The sequence below is a fragment of the Astyanax mexicanus genome, chromosome 1, assembly GCF_023375975.1.
Source record: "Astyanax mexicanus isolate ESR-SI-001 chromosome 1, AstMex3_surface, whole genome shotgun sequence".
Lineage (NCBI taxonomy): Eukaryota > Metazoa > Chordata > Actinopteri > Characiformes > Acestrorhamphidae > Astyanax > Astyanax mexicanus.
In genome coordinates this window covers 74328288-74347461 of record NC_064408.1, presented here as the reverse complement: position 1 = coordinate 74347461, position 19174 = coordinate 74328288, and the positions used below count along the sequence as shown (strand labels likewise).

The window sequence follows — 19174 nt, the reverse complement described above, 5'->3', positions numbered from 1 at the left end:
TTGTTATTTCAGCTATTTCTCATTTTCTGCAAATAAATGCTCTAAATGAAAATATTTTTATTTGAAATTTTATTTGAATGTTGTCCGTAGTTTTTAAAATAAAACAACAATGTTCATTTTGCTCAAACATATACCTATAAATAGCAAAATCAAAGAAACTGATTTAGAAACTGAAGTGGTCTTTAAATTTTTTCCCGTGTTGTATATATAATGTATGTTCTCTTTTTGCTGACTAATATCATTTTTGTATCAACTATTGTGATAAGCTATCACCTTCTGAACTGTAATAAACCCTTATCTTAATGTCAGCTCTATTGCAAATGTCTATTTCCCACTGTTTAATGTTCACTTGTGAGTAAATATTGATTGACCTAAATAAACACGGATGCAGCCTACAGACGTTAGTCATGTATGGACACAGTGTATCAACATGTTGTTCCAATGTCCCAATGCCAAATGATTCTCACTTTACTTTAGATGACGTTGCATTATTTACATATTCTTCGTACCACAAACACTTGCACTGGTATTCTGTGGTACAAAACTTCAAAATAGTTATAGTTATGTCTGATTTCTGTGGAAAGCTTTGGATGATGATACTATCAGAGTGTGAAATCAAAACCAAAACTTCAAAATCAAAACATGAACCTGTTTAACTACATGAAAACATTTGTATCCCTCTTTTGTAAAGCTTTGCAAATGCAGTAATGCAGTTGTACAAAGGCGAAGTATAGATAGAAGATAAAAGAGAGAGGATAAAATGAATTCTGTTTAGTAATTGGGCTTCAGTAGTAAATCACTGTGAATAAATGAACAGATAATTTGGACACAAATAGGTTGACAATACAACTGAGCTCAGTCTTGTGGTGGGTGATTGATTCCGCACTTCCACACAGAGGACAATGCCTGTGATTGTGGGCGTCCGTCTGTGGTCATGGCAGGTCTAATTGTTCCATCAGTGATAGACTGCTCCAGCATGAGGGAAATGAGGGCAGGCAACGTGTGCTTACTCGACCTGCTCTGTTCAATAAACACAGCCTCACTGAACTGATCAAATGTGCACTGATTCTTTAGCTGTAGAGCATCACAAGACCACACACTCATTCAGCCAGAACAGTTTTAGTGCTGGAGATGGTTAAAAGATGTGAATCTAGACAGATAGAAACATTGTACGTTATATTTGTTAGCTTAATTGACACCATTATTATGAATATTATGAAAATTTTGCCAATCTTACATTCATTCTTATTTTTTATATTTCTTACATTAAATTGATATCCACTATTAAAAATGTAACTATTAAGAAGAAAGAAGAAAAGTAATACATTGTAATTAATCACAGTATAATATATGTGATTAATCTGATTATTTTAGTTGTTGTACAACACAAATATTAATTTAATTTCTATTTGCATTATTACATTAATTATTTTTTATTTATTATTTACATTTAGATGTCTGCTATTAAAAGTGTAAGTCTTTAAAAGAAAAAAGTGTAAACAATAGTTATTAGTCACACAATATTGTTTGATTAATTTAATTATTTTAATCCTTGCATTCGTAATCATCTTGCCAGCAATACATTAATTCTTTTATGTTAATTTAAATATCCATTATTGCTAAGCCATAAAAAAATCAAAAAAAGTTTAATCAATCACAGATAATTATGTAATATTACTGTGTTGATTTTTATTATAAATAGTATTTGAATATAATTACCTAATACGTTTTTGTAAAAGTGTTTAAACACATTTGTGCTAGAAGATTATCCATTTAATTAGATTAGATGAATATATAGAGCTAGAGCTTGAATATATCACATATTTGCATTATTGTTCCTTGACTAATAGCTTTTAAGCAGTTGAGATCCCCAGGCTGTAATATATATTATGTTGAGGACGTGTCATTTATTGTGGGAAGAGAGCGTGCCTGATGATTATAGTGATAAGCTAAGTGCTCACTCAGATTCACAGTAGTTTTGTCTCTTTGCACATGAAAGGGGTGTGTCTTCTGCTGACTGTGTGGTGGTGGAATTCTCCCCACCCCCTAGAGTGTGTGTGTACTCAGATATACCTGAGTGGTGTGGTTTGTTTTGTGGTGTTCAGCCGACTGAAATCATCAGATTTTTTTCTCCTCCTTTGTTTTGAAAGGAAGTGCTGACTGTGTTGTTAGTCCTCAGGGGTTGTGGGATTTTACTGCGTTAAGGCCGTGTTCTCATGGCTTGGTTGGAGAAGATGAAGATGTCCCACCATAATACACTGCACTGCTGTTTCCCCCAGGCCCTCAGGATGTTCCAGAGGAAGAAGAAGAAGAGGAAGATAGAGATTTCTGCGCCCAAGAACTTTGAGCACCGGGTGCACACGTCTTTTGATCCTGCCAGAGGCTGCTACGTAGGACTTCCACCGCAATGGCAAAGTGTAATAGAAACACTGAGGAGACCCAAGCCTGTGGTGGATCCATCCAGGGTCACTCCTGTGCGACTCAAAGCAGAGAAGGTAAAGCAAAAAAAAAAAACAATATATATGTATGTATATACAGTACTAGTCAAAAGTTTGGACACATCTTTTCACCTTATTTAATGTGTTTTCTTTCTTTTTATGATTTTTACATTGTAGATATAATATTGAAGACTTTAAAGCTATACAGGAACACATGTATGTGGAATTAGTTGTGTGTTAAACAAACCAGAATATGTTTTATACTTTAGATTCTTTTAAGTGAAAGATCAGCACACTTTTTTCAGTGTCTTCATGAGAGAGAGTCATCTGGAATAGTTTTCTCAGCATCTTAAAGGAGTTCCTGGAGGTGCTGAACAATAGTTACTGCTTTTCCTTCACACTGTGAAGCTCCAGTTCATCCCAAATCACCTCAACTCACCATCTCATTTGGGTTTAGGTCAGGAGATTGTGAAGCCAAAAACATTTGTTTACTACATAATTCAGTATTTTAAATAAATTAAACATAGAAATAAAGAAAACATTAAATAAGAAGATGAGTCCAAACTTTTGTATGCTAGTACATATATGACTGGTAGTATATGTATTTTATTTCAAGAATACACTACTGCAACAAAATGAAAATTAAATTTTACTATTGCATATGATATTATTTGGCTCACCCCTGAGATATTAAAAAATACAAGAATTTTATTAGATTTGTAACAGAGGTCAGATTCAGATGATTCAGATTGTCATGATCACAGAATACTGTTGTGATTATTATAATTATGTAATTGACATTTGTGAAACTGTTTGCACAGGTTTGTGTTCGGAGATTGTCCATAAAGATCATTTGATTAAGTTAAATAATAGAATATATGTAAGCATGTCTCTTACCAAAATTATATTTGTAAAATTAAATGTGTCACACCTAATTAGCCATACCCATACATTTCTTCCAAAATCATATTTTTTTCTATAATAACAGCCTTTACTCTTTTAGGAAGACTTTACACTAGATGTTGTGAGGATTTGATTGCAGTCAGACAGAGGAACATTAGTGAGGTCAGGTACTGATGATTGGTGATTAGTTCTAGATCACAAACATCACCAAAGAGTTGAATAGAACTTCACAGCTCAATACAGGGGCTAGCTGACATTTTTCAACCTGGTGGTTTTGGGTTCATGTACAGCTGCTTTAGAGAGTCACATTCAATTCGTAATGGTGTTCTATGGAGATGAGTGTGTGTAGAGCACCTGTGTCAGCAATGGGTGCACCTTTAACTAGTTGTTTTTCCTAAATATATGGGATGGGGGATACTTTTGGACATGTGGTGTTAGTCTCAGAACAAAGTGTGGTAGGTGTTGTTATGCAACTTGGTCTGTCACCTCCTCTTCTGAGCTTTTCTGTGATTATCAGTCCTTTTGTAAGTAGTAATTATTTAACATATGTAACAAAATCCCTCATTCTGTGAAATACTTCAGAATTACATTTGAAGTGAATGGATATATTACACTTTACCTAGCTTATTGTATAGCAATTCTTCTGAGGATTTGCTGTAGCGTTGCTGTGATGATTTGATTGCATTTATTGACAAGCATGTTAGTGAAATCAGGATGTTGGTATGATCACACCCATGCTTATTACTGCCTTATCCCTAAAGTATTTGGATTGAAAACCATACTACTAGAGAACACAGCTCCACTGCTCCACAGCTCAATACAGCAGTGCTTTATTTTGTTTCTTTGCTCCAGACTACAGGGACTACTAATGTTGAGTGTGTGCATTTACACATCTGTGTGAGCAATAGGTCCAACTGAATGTATTTGTTGTGTCTATTTAGGGTGTCAACAAACATTTGTACATGTAGTACCTTAAACACTACCTTTGGAAACACTCACACAAAATCTTCACAATAGCCATGAGAAATGAACAATTAGGACTGAAAATGAATATGCAGAGTGAAGTCTTTTCTTAGACAGAATGAACAAGAGAACCTGAAGGACAAGTTCGCTTTCCTCCTTGCTTAAATGAAATCTGGTCTCAACACACACATAGCTGAAGTTCACTGGGAGATCAGATAGCATTGTTTTGACACATGGCCCAGACCTCTCTGTTATATTTCCTGAACAAGCTCATGCTTTCAGGTGTCAGCCTTGCAGTTAAAATCATTTAAAAACGAATTAATAAAAAGTAAAAAATATTCTAAATACAATTTAATTTTAAATCTAAAAAGAATAACTAGGGATAAAGTTTTTTTTGCCCGAGTATGAGTCATTTGTTTTTCAGTATCTGCTGATACCGAGTCCCGATCCGATACTTTGACAATACAGAAAAAAGAACACATCCAAGATAATATTTAATAATATTTGTTATTATTTGTATTGTATGTTTGTTATTGCGACAGTATAGTGTAATAATAGTGTAGTGTGGTTTAGGTCTGGCAGACTACAGCTTTGTTTGCTGTATATTAAATATTATGGTACCACTTTAAAATAAGACTACCTTTATAAAGGGTTTATAAATGGTTTACAATGAGTTTATTAATGGTTACTAATTAGGCTGTAAATGCCTTACAAATCATTAATAATCAGTTATAACACATACATAGAAAGGGCAACAATATAGATGGCTGTGGGTTCACTATTTGACAAACAACAGGTCATAGTCGCCCTTTCTACGTATGTGTTATAATTGATTATTAATGATTCTTAAGGCATTTACAACCTAATTAGTAACCATTAATAAACTAATTGTAAACCATTTATAAACCCTTTATAAAGGTAGTCTTATTTTAAAGTGGTTCCAATATTATATCTCCGGGTAGTTTTGATGCTTTTTAAATGAGAATATTTTAATGTCCCAAGTTAACTGAGTGAGTTTAATAGAGAAAATAAACGCTCCTGTAGCTTCATATAATGTGTGTCTGTGCATATATGCGTGTGTGTCCGAGTGTGTGTGAAAGACGGAGAAAGACTGAGAAAGAGCAGCTTAAAGTGTTGATGTGTTGATAGTTTGGAGGAAATGAAGGTGGATGGATGGATAACAAATCATATCAGTATCATTTTATTTCATTACTGTATTTATTTGGCTTGCGCTCATACTTTCTCAATGGTAATAAAGATAAATTCCTCCAAATCTGCTAATCCTTTATTTAATTCCATTATGAATCATCAGCATTGCAATAGGGATACAACCAAAAGCCCATTCTTGATAAACCTGTTTAATTACATGATGCCATAATATTTACACACCACACCCACTAGATATGAACATATGTTGGAATAATTAACTATTAAAATGTTTCTGTTGGTTCTGTTGGAGCTGTGTGTGTGTTTAGATTTCTTGTGGGTAAGTACAGTGGTCATAACCTACACACAGAACAAGATTTTGGATTGGCCATGTTACACATAAAATTGGCTTACATATTTCAAATATGTAAGCCAAACACCTCAGATCCCTCCTATCCGATACTTTGATTGGAGAGTGAAAAAAGACACACAAATCATCAAATTCATTGTTAGTACCTTAACAGGCCTTGTGGCTCGAATATGGGTGATGTAAGTGAACAAAACTCTTTTCCTATGCAGTATTTAAATTTAAATTGTTAAAATGTTGAGGGATTTGGAGACTCATACAGGACACTTACTTAATCATTTAAGATCAGTAATCAAAACTAAATTCTGCACGTTTGAAATGAGACACAAATCTAGATAACTGTAATGAAATTAAAGGTTTGGTGGATGGAAAATTTTTGATTTGTATTCAACAAACATTGATTTTAAATTTAAGTTCAGGAAAGCACCAATTTATTGTTTTTTATTCATAATATTTGCAGATTTACTTCAACATGTTCTATTACAGTTACAGTTAGGATTTTTAAGAACGTTTCCTATCAAATATGAAACCTTGAGAATTGGAATGAGGTAACAGGACCAGATTTACATCTTGAGTTTAGATTAAGGTTAGAATTAGGTTTGGATTGAGGTTAAAAATAGAACAAAGGTCAGAGTGATGGGTAGGATTAGGTCTTGGACTGAGGTTAGGTTAGGACTTCAGTCAGGATAATGATTAGGATTACGGTTAGGATTGGGAATGACGTTAAGGTTAGTGTTAGTTGGTTTTTGGTTAGTTGAAGTAGCATATTAGGTCTATTTCATGCAACATATCAATAGCAAATCTACTAAATGTAAGGCATGCATCAACATCACATGTTTACAATTTTACCTCAGTGCATTCAGATCTTTTACTGCTGCTGCTACTCTGATAATAGATAATGTGATATTCTGCTAACGGGTTATTAAACATTTTCAAAAGACCACTCAAAATAAAGTGTTACCAAAATTATTTAAATTACCTGCTTGTTACACATTCATCATTATAACATGATATTTTTGTCTGTTTCCCAACAGTCCTACAAGCTTTGATGCAGTATGTGTTATTTATGTGCATATTTACGTTGTGATGTATACAGTATGTTAAGTGAACATACTGTATAAATTAATGAATTATTTTAATCGTTTTAGTTTTCTGTGTTTTCACTCAGACCATTGTTCGAGGGAGTTTTATTGGACATGGAGACTACATCGCTGCGGCGATTGCCGAAATGAGCCGCCTCTCTGTCACCAGCTCCAACTCGCTCAGGAGGACCAGTCCATCCCTGCGTAAACGAGCCCAGTCCATGGGCCGTCTGGGTGAGCTGGCTGAGGGGGACACATATCAGTATCAGGAACTGAACAAGAACAGACAGCCGAACGGACAGCCTGCCCCAGACTGGCACAATAGGGCACGGCAAGCCCATAGCGAGAGTGGAAGCCCGTGGCCCGGTGCCAAAAAGAGTGCTACTCTGCAGCCTAACGGCATGCCACCCAGAGCCAAGTCTATTATCGAAGTCAGCACGACGTCTGCAGAGCAGCCTCGGCTCATGCCAAGAGACATCTTAAGCTTACCTGGAGTTGATGAAACAGAGCAGTACGTTCACAGCGAGAGCGTAAGGCCTCATCAGCCGAGCTTGGCTCAGAGAGACAGTAAGACTAATCCCAGACCAGTGTCCTGCATCTACAACACTCCTACATTACACCAAGGACCAAAGATCAGCCCTAATCCCAGGGCGACTTCCAGCTCAGAACTTCCCGCGGTCTCCACAGACACCCCAAGGAGGCCCTACTCCACCTATGACATGAAGGTGAGCTCAGTCACTCATTCAATACAGTACTTTTATAGAATTACCGGTATATATTGTGAATGGAAGTTAAGTATAAGACTTTTGTGATGAAATACCCCGTTGGTGTGGAGTAATAACGACATTTCTCTTCTACTGACTAGAATGACTCGGGTTCATTTTCCCAATAAGGCAAGCACCATGTTTAATAACAGGTCATTATTAAAATATTGTGCCTTTTCTCGTCTCATAACTTTTCTCAGAAATGTTTCATTGCTTTGACTGATTGATCATATTTATAAAAAACGTCAAACTACACTGAAATCATATTTTCCAACCTAATTCCGTGCTTATATTAAATTTTATATCTTGTCAAGGCAAGCTATAAGAGAGGGCAAAAATGGCAGGATGGAAAAATATAGTGAAAATGGGATGAAATTGTGGTTGAACTACATTTAAAAAAAAAAGAAAAAGAAAGAACACAAACAAGTTGTCCATTATGTGTTTTTTACTATTTTTTTTTATTTTGATTAAAATATATATATATATATATTTTACCACGGCAGGGTGGACAACTTAAACTTACTTCAGCTAAATACCAAAATGTGTAAAAGAATTGTTAGAGAAATGTTAAATGAAATTAGAATTATTAATTGCTGAACATGCAGTAAGTGTTTTCACTCCCTTGAAAATTAGACTGTGTGAGGTTTGTGGTGTCATTGATGTTACTTTCTTAAAGAGGCAGCTATCCCAAGAAGATGGAGAATCATTGGTCAAATTAATAAATTAATAATTGGAATGCCTAAATTGCCACACATGCCATCAGTGTGGTCTAAACACTGACTGAACGTAAATACATTTACCTGAACAGGGAAAAGACGTACATTGTCTTTTAATGTTTTATTTCCTGAACAAGCTCTTGCCTCAGGGTGTCAGACTTGCTCTTGCAGTTTGTAGGGTAAGTAAAGTCCAGTGTTTTTATTGTCATTCCTAGTATAACTCCGATTGGACCAGATTATTGTTCTTCAGACACATCACCATATCATAAAAACAGCACATAGGACAGTACATAGAAAACAGATACATTACACTCATTTAAATACGTCAAGACTTCATCAATATGTATATAGATGGGTGCCTATATAGAATATGACTATTCAAAAGAATTTGAGAAAAATCATTGACGGTCCCATAGTAGCACCTGTAAATTATAGCAACTGTAAATAATACTACATCTATATGTTGGTTACAAATAAAACATATTACATTTTGAGTACCAGCAGTTTCTAAACACTTCAGTGTTGGAATGTGCAATGTACACGCATAACTAATTTAGTTGCTAGTAACTAGACTAGTAACATTTAAGGGGTAAAACAAATAAAAAACTGTTAAAAAAAACTTCTTTACTTTTAGATCTGAAATCCTGACAGCCTGTAATGGGGTGGGCAATATGGTATAAATATGGTTTCACAGTGTTTAAATACATATTCAAGATAAACAGTACTAATGGCATGTTGTAAAATGAGATAATGCATTAGTAGCAGCACTATATACAATACTGTCCCGATACTGTTATCAATACAGTGATTATATTCAAAAGAACTGAACTTTCTCTGGTTAAACTGAACTCATTACACTCTTCATAAGGAAATGTAAAGTTGGTCATTTAAAAATTGATGAAAAAAATCAGCATCATAAAACTAAAATATTTTTATTTCCTTGTGATTATGTGATTGTGATTTTTTTTCATTTCTTATCACTGTGTGAAAACATTGTCTAAGTAAAATTATTTTTTTCAATGAAATTGATTATTATTTATTGCTTAGTATTGATTATTATAATTAACTTATTATCTTAATCTTCATTTGGGAGGCTTAGTTGTAACACTGGGTTTAAAAATAAAATTGTGCCAATCCCAAACTAGTCTGGATTATTCTCAGTTGCTTCCGAATTTTGCTAAATTAGAGAACAGGGTATTTAAATAGAATATGAGTAAATTATTTAATCCATATGACTCAATAATCAAAAAAACATTTTTATGAAGCGTACTTAATTTTTTTTTACTAAACAAATAAATTAATTTAGCTGACCTCAGTATTTTGCCTATTTTGTTTTTCTTTTTACATACAGCCCATTAACGTGAATGAGCCGGTATGTAGACATTTATATTCCAGTTCAATGTCTGAATATTCATAATAATTAAAACTTCACTGCTTTTAAAAAGGACAATTTCATAATTATGCTTTTATTTCATTATCTTATCTTTAAATCAGTTGCATAAAAATGTTTAAAATAAAATGGTTTATCTCAGTTATTTCTAACTGCTCATCCAAATAAAAATAGTTATTGTGACAGGTCTGTTAGATGTTAGTGATACAGAAATTCCAGAGGTGACAAAAAGCCTCTTATACTTGAATCTGTTTATTTAAATGATAAGGTTATGCTTGCAGTTCCAAAAAAGTTTTCAAGAAAGTTTGAATATTTATTTGATTTTCGGTTCTTGGTAAGATTGTCTTGTCCTCTGCGTTTTTCTTTGTTAACCCTGTCACCTTGTTTCATTTTTTTTTTTATGTATTGCAGACAAATGTATTTGGTTTCTCAGCCATGACGAAACCCAATGGTACCAGCAGCCCAAAAATAGGACATGGCACACAGTCGCACTCCCCTCTCCAGCACTCATCGAGCTGTACGATAGGTGTTTCTCCCATTAAAGCCTCAATACCACCCATACAGAATAGTCCCTCTCAGACCCGGCCCACCCCTGCTGGTTCTCCTGCCGCCAACCTGCCCCCGGCCTCCTCTCCCTGTTTGAGAACTTCTCAGCCTGCCACCATCATCTGTGAGCAACCCAAGATCACTCATGCACAGTTTAAGGCTGCTCTGCAAATGGTGGTGGATAAGGGGGACCCTCGCATGTATCTGGAGAACTTTGTGAAGATTGGAGAGGGCTCCACGGGTGTCGTCTGCATCGCACGGGAGAAGCACAGCGGGAAACAGGTAGCAGTGAAGATGATGGATCTAAGGAAACAGCAGAGAAGAGAACTGCTCTTTAATGAAGTAAGGCTTTTGAATTCTGGGATTATAGCAAAATGTTAAACTAGGGCTGAACAATAATTCACTACCTATATACATCACAGTATAAAACGTTTTATCATTAATGATGTGATTTCTAAAATTTTTATGTACACTATGTACAGTTTGTGACAATGAACTGTCACTGACTGATATTCATTACAGGGCATAAGAAGGTACAATTATCCCTTGTTGGGGGTTTCCTCTAGCTTTTCATTGGTTTTATATGAATTATTTATGAAAAAATACAAAATATATTTTGATTTAAGTTTTTGGCCATATTGTCCAACCATACGTACAAGTTCCGAAAATAGCAACTTTTACTAGAGAAATAAAAAATTGTGTTCTAAAAAAAGCATTTTTTTTTTCTTCAGAAAAGGTTAGATCATATTCATTAGTATATGTGTCATGAAATTATTAAATAAGTATGTAACTCACATTTTACATTTTTTAATGTAAAAATATTTATTTTTATTAGACAGAGATGATATGTTATGTCATGTGATATGATAACTACATACTAAGCCTTTGTTTTTTTCCTGTGTACATAATACATTGCAAATAAATTATAGACATACATACAACTTTTTACTTACTACTGGAAACTGAACTGAGAACCACACTGTATGAAGCCACAGTTTCTTTCACAATATGATGTATGGCACAATTTTTTAATCACCCTAATCCCTTATGGTCATGTCACTACAGCAACCCGATCTGATTGGTCAGAATGCCAAGTATGAGCACTTATTCACAAAATCTAATTTTCTGCATAATTGATAAATCACCTCTTTCACCTCTTTCAAACATGAATGTTTTTATAATTTTAGTTTAGAATTTAGATTTTTTTCCTTTTGTAATTTTACATATGATGGTAAACATCTTATCAGGGTAGGCTATTAGTTCTGAGTGTCTACCAAGCAATAAGAGAGCTTGCTTGGCTGTATCAAATTTGATACCATGCCCCCAATTTTAATGGTGAAATTGCTACATATTTGAATCAGAAATTAAAAAAGTAATGGGTTAAGAAAGTATTGTTACACTTGCAGAGCTTAAATACAGTTTTATCCATCGTTTAAATAAAAAGTGACTGAGCCTGAAGATTCCTCACTGCAATATACAGTTCATAATTTTCTAATTCTCACTTCAGGTGGTCATCATGCGGGACTACAGGCACAAGAACGTGGTGGAGATGTATAAGAGTGCTCTGGTGGAGGAGGAGCTGTGGGTCATAATGGAGTACCTGCAGGGCGGCGCTTTAACCAACATAGTCTCTGAAACCAGGTGAGATACATAAATATAATGCATGATGTTTTAAGACTATATAAGACCTTCTTAAGTAGAATTTATGTATAATTAAAAGTTAAGTCTTTAAGACACTTTCCAATTAGGTTCAAAAGGAAGGAAATCTTTACTTTTTTGAAAACATATGGCATACTGGCATTAATGTAAGAGATGTAGTTTTATGCAAAGCTGGGTCTGGCCCTGCTAACACTGATGTTCTGACCCGACAGTAGAGATTTAATGTGCTTATTTGATGAATATTTTACAGCACATAAACCAAACCTGTATCACCCAAACAAAGGAAACTATCCAGCCTACTACCGCTATAAAAAACAAACAAACAAAAAAAACACACATTATACAGTTAACAGCTAAACAATTCACACCTCATTTGTCCATGCCAGTAAGTAATTTTTAAAGAAATTCTCTGTGCAGTCCTGAAAGGCTTAAACTATATCATTGCCATGTTTCAGAAACTACCACCAAACACCTCTTTGTAATGAGTCCATGTCTTGATTAGAAAGTCATTTACCAACATCGCTCAATAATGAGAATAAGAAAGCTCCCATATGCTAAAGAGACTGAGCTTAGTTTTCTAGGCTTTAAACAAAAGCTCTCTGGTAAGCAGGATACCAATGCAGTTGGATTTGCGGCTTAGTCTGAGTGGCCAGACCTGAATGATCTGTGTCAGGTGTCAGTGTGCAGCGCATGGAAGCAGCCAGTGAGTGTCTCATAAAAGATCCAACAAAAAAAGTAAAAAAGTGTCAACATAAGCATGACTATAACAGTGGAGGACACACAGCGTGTAATTTCCCCTGTAAAAACCCAGACTTCTATCCTGGCTGCAGATCACTGTGAACTTCAGAAACACTGGACTGGATTGGATTGAGACTGCAGGGGGCAGTAGCGTGTCTCCCCTGAGCTGATCACTCTGTGTCACATTGTATATTTCGAAACTGCGCTTTGGATTAGGACATTCTACTGTTTACAACTAAAACCAGTCTTCAGGTTTTACCAAACACAGTTTAACCTCTCAAGCTGGTATCCCACACTGCACTCTTGTACACTGCTTGCATCACGCTCAGACTCAGGTCAGCGAGTCTAAGTCCTATATATACTGAACAGTTGTAATTTTCATAAGGACATTTATATTTACAGACACGAAATAACAGTGGAAATAATATGTAAAGAACTGCCATCTGATTTTCCTTCTAAAATATTTGTACACATGAACTGTTGATAACATTCTCAGATGTGTTATCATGATGTGTGTGGTGAAAATGCATTGTCAGAAATATCTGCTAGGAGACCTGATGTTGTTACTTTACATGAAGAGAGTCAAACTGTTTCTTTGACTCATTATTGGGGGAAGCTTACTGTACAAAGACTTTAAAATATCAGCCACTTATATTGTATAATATAATATAATATAATATAATATAATATAATATAATATAATATAATCCAGGTCAGGTGACTGAATGCTGTGCAACACCAATAAGAGTCCTTGGGCAAGACTTCTAACAGTGCATTGGCACACCTATGTAATAGGAATAACGTTCAGCTAAAATGCCGTAAATGTCAGTTATAGGCCGAAATATTGATGTAAAATATTTTGTTTGTGTGTGTGTGTGTGCAGGCTGACAGAAGAGCAGATAGCTACAGTCTGTGAAGCTGTGCTACAGGCTCTAGCCTATCTCCATGCACAGGGTGTCATCCACAGAGACATCAAGAGTGATTCTATTTTGCTGACCCTGGATGGGAGAGTAAGTCACTACAATAAAATAAATTATTTTTATTTTATAAAATAAATAAAATAATTAAAACTTAATTTAAAGGTACCACTTTCAATAAAGGCGCCTGCATAAAGGGTTGATAAAGAACATTAGCACAACAGGGCAACAGCGACCTGTTGTTTTCCAAAATAGTTATTCCATTTTCATTTACACTGTTAAACCTCAGATCGTCTAAATGCTAACCTTATGTTGTCTTTTTAATCAGTCAGCATTAACAAATCTCATAATATGTTAGTATGTTCCATATTATTACTGAATAACTAATTCATGAGGGTAGATACACTAATAAAGTTTTTTTAACAGATATGTTATTGCTGACAGAAAATGCAAGTTCATGTTAACTGGTTTCAGTGCTATTCATTAGCCTCTGCTGTGCCTCTGTTGTGCTATGAGTGTTCAGATCAGACTGCTTAAGAAGACTGAAGGTTCCTATCTGAGATATTCCCTGATGCTGAGAGTGGTTTGTTGCTATAAATACTGATGCACACAATGCTGGTGGGGGGGCACCACTTCCAGCCACAGGGTCACCCCAGCACAACCTCTTGATACTAACCAGAGACCCCATTTGTAAAGTGAGATTACGGCAGATAAAACTGTAGAGAGCCTGAACATGGGTCAGTCAACCAAAGATGTCATACACATATACTGGGGATTAAATGTGGGTAATAAAACCAGAAATATAGGTGAAAACTATTTATTTTGTTAAATATGTAACAATGTAACATTTCATATGTAGCATACCATTCTGTACAGTAGTCTGAATACTTTTGGCTATCCTTGTGGCTTCATTTGATTCAATTTGTGTTTCTCAGTCCTGACATCCCCCCCCCCCCATGTTCAGCACATTTTAGTGGATTAGCTAGTGCTGCTGCCTACCGTGGCTAGTGCTGTTGCTAACCACTGCTAACAGTGTGTAAAGCAGGCAATACACTAAATGTGCAGGACAGGGGGCGCCAGGACCAGGATTGAGAAAAACTACTTTAATCCATTTAATTCACAAAGATAGCCAAGAGTATTTAGCTAGCAAATTGCGCAGCACAGAGTGTTATTTAAAAAAATCAGTTCAGATTATGATCCAAAACTTATCTCAGAATCCACCATGAAGTACCTGAACAGACAGAATGTGAAGCTCTTGGTATGTAACGTAAAGATTTCTGAGGTGACCATCATAGGCTATGTGTGAAAGTGACCCACTGACAGCTCTTGACATTTTAGAAATGTGTGTGTTCCAAGAATGCCTTAGGACAATGTTTCTCAACCATGTTCCTGGAGGCCCACTGTTCTGCATACAGACAGCACACTGAGAATAAAATTCCGTGTCTAAATAATTGTAGTATTTAAATGGCCATAAAGAATCTGCCACTACTAATTAATTATGTCTAATTAATATGATAATGAATGACATGTATTGTAAAATAATATTTTTTCCATATTTCCCTGCCCGAATCAGATGTGATAATAGAGAGGAAAACACTAAAATGTGCAGGCCAGTGGGCCACCGGGTCCAAGGTCAAAAACACACGTGAAGTTGCTTTTCTGTTGAAATCTAATGTTGTCTAAACTGTATTCAGGAGCTTCCTAATCACTTATACTTGTTCAGTTAATTGCTATCAGATGGCAATTTATCAGATTAATTGATCAAATATGATAAATTCTGAATCATTATGAGATCACAATAAATCCATTTAATGACTTAGAGGTGAGGCATGCATTAAAACAGCTATCTTACATCACAGTAGAACAAAACCATATTCTCTTCTTTTCAGATCAAGCTGTCAGACTTTGGGTTCTGTGCTCAGATCAGTAAGGACATCCCGAAGAGGAAGTCTCTGGTTGGAACTCCCTATTGGATGGCTCCAGAGGTCATCTCCAAAACCCCATATGGCACAGAGGTAAAGAAGAGCTTTTATTACCAATTGTTTAGATTCAGATCCTTAGCTGGGTTGTGCAGGAGTGGTTTTCTGGAGTGCTGGAGCTCCATCCAATACCTTGAGTTGGGGTGGTGTTTTCTTATTTTTTTATTTCTAAATTGTATCCCCAATTTACAAGGCCAATTATCCAACCTACTGATTTTGAATCCCCCTATCACTAGTGATGCCCCAACACCAGGAGAGTGAAGACTAGCACATGCCTCCTGACCTTATCAATGATTTTCTGGCTAAATGTGATCAAAGTCTTACAGCAATGTACCAACATGTACTGAAAAAAAGGGATTCACAGATACCACTTTCTCCTTTCTAAAACTGATGAAGATTTTCAAGTATCTGCTGATGCAGTGTACTAATACCATTAACAGCGCTGACTTGATTACTCAAAATACAAAAAAATAATAATATATTAAAATGTTCCATAGGTTTAAAATTGAAAAATGCAGTATTGTGTGTACCGATTATACACATTTTGTTTAATATTGTATTAACAGCATTTACTGATTAAATTGAGTGAACAAATAAAAAATGCCACAAAGCAGTAACACCTGCATGTTAGGAAGCATAATATTGCAGACATGCTGCTGGCTTTAGTGAAGAAATATCCAGTGGGAAGCATGACTGCTTAATGCTATCAGTGCTCACTGTTACTGATACCGATACTGGGTGTAAGTGCCAGTATCAGTGCTATTACCAGTACAATATCAATACTGATAACACCACTACTTGATGCAACACTACTGGAAAGCCCATCCCCTGCCCCCACCCAAGTTAGTTCATGTTTTGTTCATGTCTGCTCAACTTTATTTAATTTATTAATATAAATCCATTCCTGAATCTTATAATGGTGTGCGTGCATGTCAGATACTGCTTTGTGTAACTGTGTATCTGTGCTCTCTGTTGCTAATAAAGATACTGGGTATAGATGCCAGTATCGGCTCCAAAACCAATACAGTATCAGTGTTGAGGCAACACCACTGAAAAGCCCACCCCCACCCACACCAGAAGATTAGGAAAAGTTACTGCACACCAATTAATAATAATAATTTATCCCAAGAAAAATCTGAACAGGCCAGTTTCTACCCTCAGTGTGTATCCAGCTTTGAATAAAGTTTTTGTTCCAGAACTTTTTCTCCTAGTGAATGTTGTTAAATCAAAGCCTGAACACTATGTTTGGACACCCGGTGATAATCTCTTATCTCTTATCTCCATAGTTATTTTCTACCCTTGCCTGGGGACAGAAAGTGTCACTTGCTACTGACACCTAGTTACTCCCCATTCATATGAATTCTTCTTAGCTTACGTTATCCTTTAATATGGAAATGTTTTAAATGCATACTTTGCATACAAGGGTGGAGGTAGTGGCCGTAGATAAACGAAGACTCCTGTTATGCTGAGAGGTTTAATGTCACTGTGTTCACAGGTGGATGTATGGTCTCTGGGGATTATGGTTGTGGAGATGGTGGACGGGGAGCCTCCATATTTCAGCGACACACCTGTAGCTGCTATGAAGCGGTTAAGAGATGAACCAGCACCTTCTGTCAGGAACTCAAGCAAGGCAAGACCAACAAAATACACAAAATAATCACACTAAAACTTAGTCCTGAAGGAGTAGAAACAGCAAAAATGTAGAGGGTGTAAATTTGGTCTGACTAGTGAGCAGATCAACATACAGTTGATTATCAATAACCTACATTAAGCAATTCATATGTAAAATCAGGTGAAACAGAAATCACCATATTCACCATATCTCCATATTCTATTTCTTTAGATTAAACAAACACAAAAAGCAACATAATCAAAAGTGTATCTAAAAAACATTTTCAGTACTCCTTTTCTCATACTAATAGTATCGTTCTTTATTGTCTGTCAGTGGAATTCTAGTCTAATTGTTTTATAAATATGAAAAGAAAAATTAAAAGAGCAATCAGTAGCATATGAGAGCAAGTGTGTAAAATGGCTACAGCAATCTAATTTCAAAACAAACGCTAGCTGTGTTAGCCTAAGCCAGATCTGTTGTACCAGAAAAAAAAACCCACTGCTCCAAAAACAAGTATCCTCTGCTCTGAAATTCCTGCTGCACACAAACCACTGATATGTATGTAAACACTCATTTTTTTTTATTAATTAAAATGTCCATCCCAAATAAGCTAACCTAGTGTTTATGATAAATTACCGGTTGTGATAACTTTTCTGGTTAAGGTAGCTTAACTACCTGTTCAGGAGAAAAGTAGCAGCTCAACTTTTGTCTTGTTGTCTTTCTGAGCTTGAAGTCTTCACCATCGTTTGGAGAGGGGAGGTGGTGGGGGTAATTATTGTTGGGGAATGAGCAGCAGGTGGATTCAGAGACCACACCCTCTGATGATACATCCAGATCATTTTAGAATTTAAAACATATAATCCTTAATGGTCCTACAATCATCAAAAAATGACAATCCAATCCACAACCATCAAAAGGATTTTGCATACGTTTAAAAAGTCCCCATTTCTGAAATATAAATAAAATAAATAAAGTATTTTATGTTTTAGTTAATGTATTAATTATGTTAATGTATTTTGTTTTCAAGGTTTTCACTGTATCCTAAGCATTTTAACACTCATGTTTACCAATAATTCTGAACATTGTTAATATAGTGTGGACAGTTTTATATATGTAACAAATAAACAGTGGTATAATTTAAACTTTATGACCATTAACATTAACATCTCCTGTACAGATCTCACCAGTGTTGAAAGACTTTTTGGACTCCATGCTGACCAGGGACCCTCTGCAGAGATCGAGTGCCAGTGACCTGCTTAAGCACCCTTTCCTGCTACAGAGTGGTGCGCCGCGCTGCCTGGTGCCGCTGGTGGAACACTACCGCAAACGCATGTCTTTCTGTTGAGCAATTCTAGGAGCACAAACAAGGGTGTTACAAAGATGAACTCACTGGACTGGATTCTCCTGTAAACAAGCCTTGTGTGACTTACCATTCCTCTGTTATCATACGTGTCTACAGTGACCTGTAACTGCAGCCTTCCACTCGTTACCAGTTTTGCGTTTGGATAAGCAATATTGCATGCTGGCTTTTTAGAATGTTTAATTTTGTCCACACAATTCACTGAAACTTCTGTTTTTAAAAACTGTTAAAAATGTGATTCTAGATTTTGGAATTGATTTTGTGTAAATAAATAATTGTCTTTAAATAATAAAAATAATGCAGACATTGTACAGAAGAACTTCTATAATAAAAAATAAAAAAATATTATCAAAAAGACTTTTTTTTTTAAACATTTGGTATATTTTCTGTATTTTTAGCTTTTTAAAATTTTAACATTAGCCAGATTTCTCTTTTAGTAATGGTTTATTAACCTAAAATGGTTATTCTTAATTTTTTAAATATGTTGTTTTCATAGATAGTTTTGTTTAGTATAGTCTTCCTCAATTACATAGATATATAGATACATAGAATTTAAATAAATAAAAGTTCATAAAATACACAAGGTGGGGTGGA

The 19174-nt window shown here is 35.4% G+C and overlaps 1 protein-coding gene across 3 annotated transcripts in view; it reads left to right on the top strand.

Annotated features, from left to right (window-relative positions):
- The window catches only part of pak6b (p21 protein (Cdc42/Rac)-activated kinase 6b), a 32480-nt gene extending 13542 nt beyond the window's left edge, over positions 1-18938 (top strand). For 2 of the 3 annotated variants that reach the window (XM_049483049.1, XM_049483053.1), the window contains exons 4-11: positions 2280-2495; positions 6986-7624; positions 10181-10657; positions 11823-11956; positions 13596-13722; positions 15519-15644; positions 17104-17238; positions 18398-18938. In XM_049483049.1, the coding sequence (XP_049339006.1) occupies positions 2289-2495; positions 6986-7624; positions 10181-10657; positions 11823-11956; positions 13596-13722; positions 15519-15644; positions 17104-17238; positions 18398-18565 (2013 nt within the window). In that variant the 5' untranslated portion in view covers positions 2280-2288 and the 3' untranslated portion in view covers positions 18566-18938. Of the gene's footprint in view, positions 1-2086; positions 2496-6985; positions 7625-10180; positions 10658-11822; positions 11957-13595; positions 13723-15518; positions 15645-17103; positions 17239-18397 lie in introns of those variants that run through there. The other variant, XM_022686274.2, reaches the window with a different exon arrangement.
- The last annotated feature ends 236 nt before the right edge of the window (positions 18939-19174 follow it).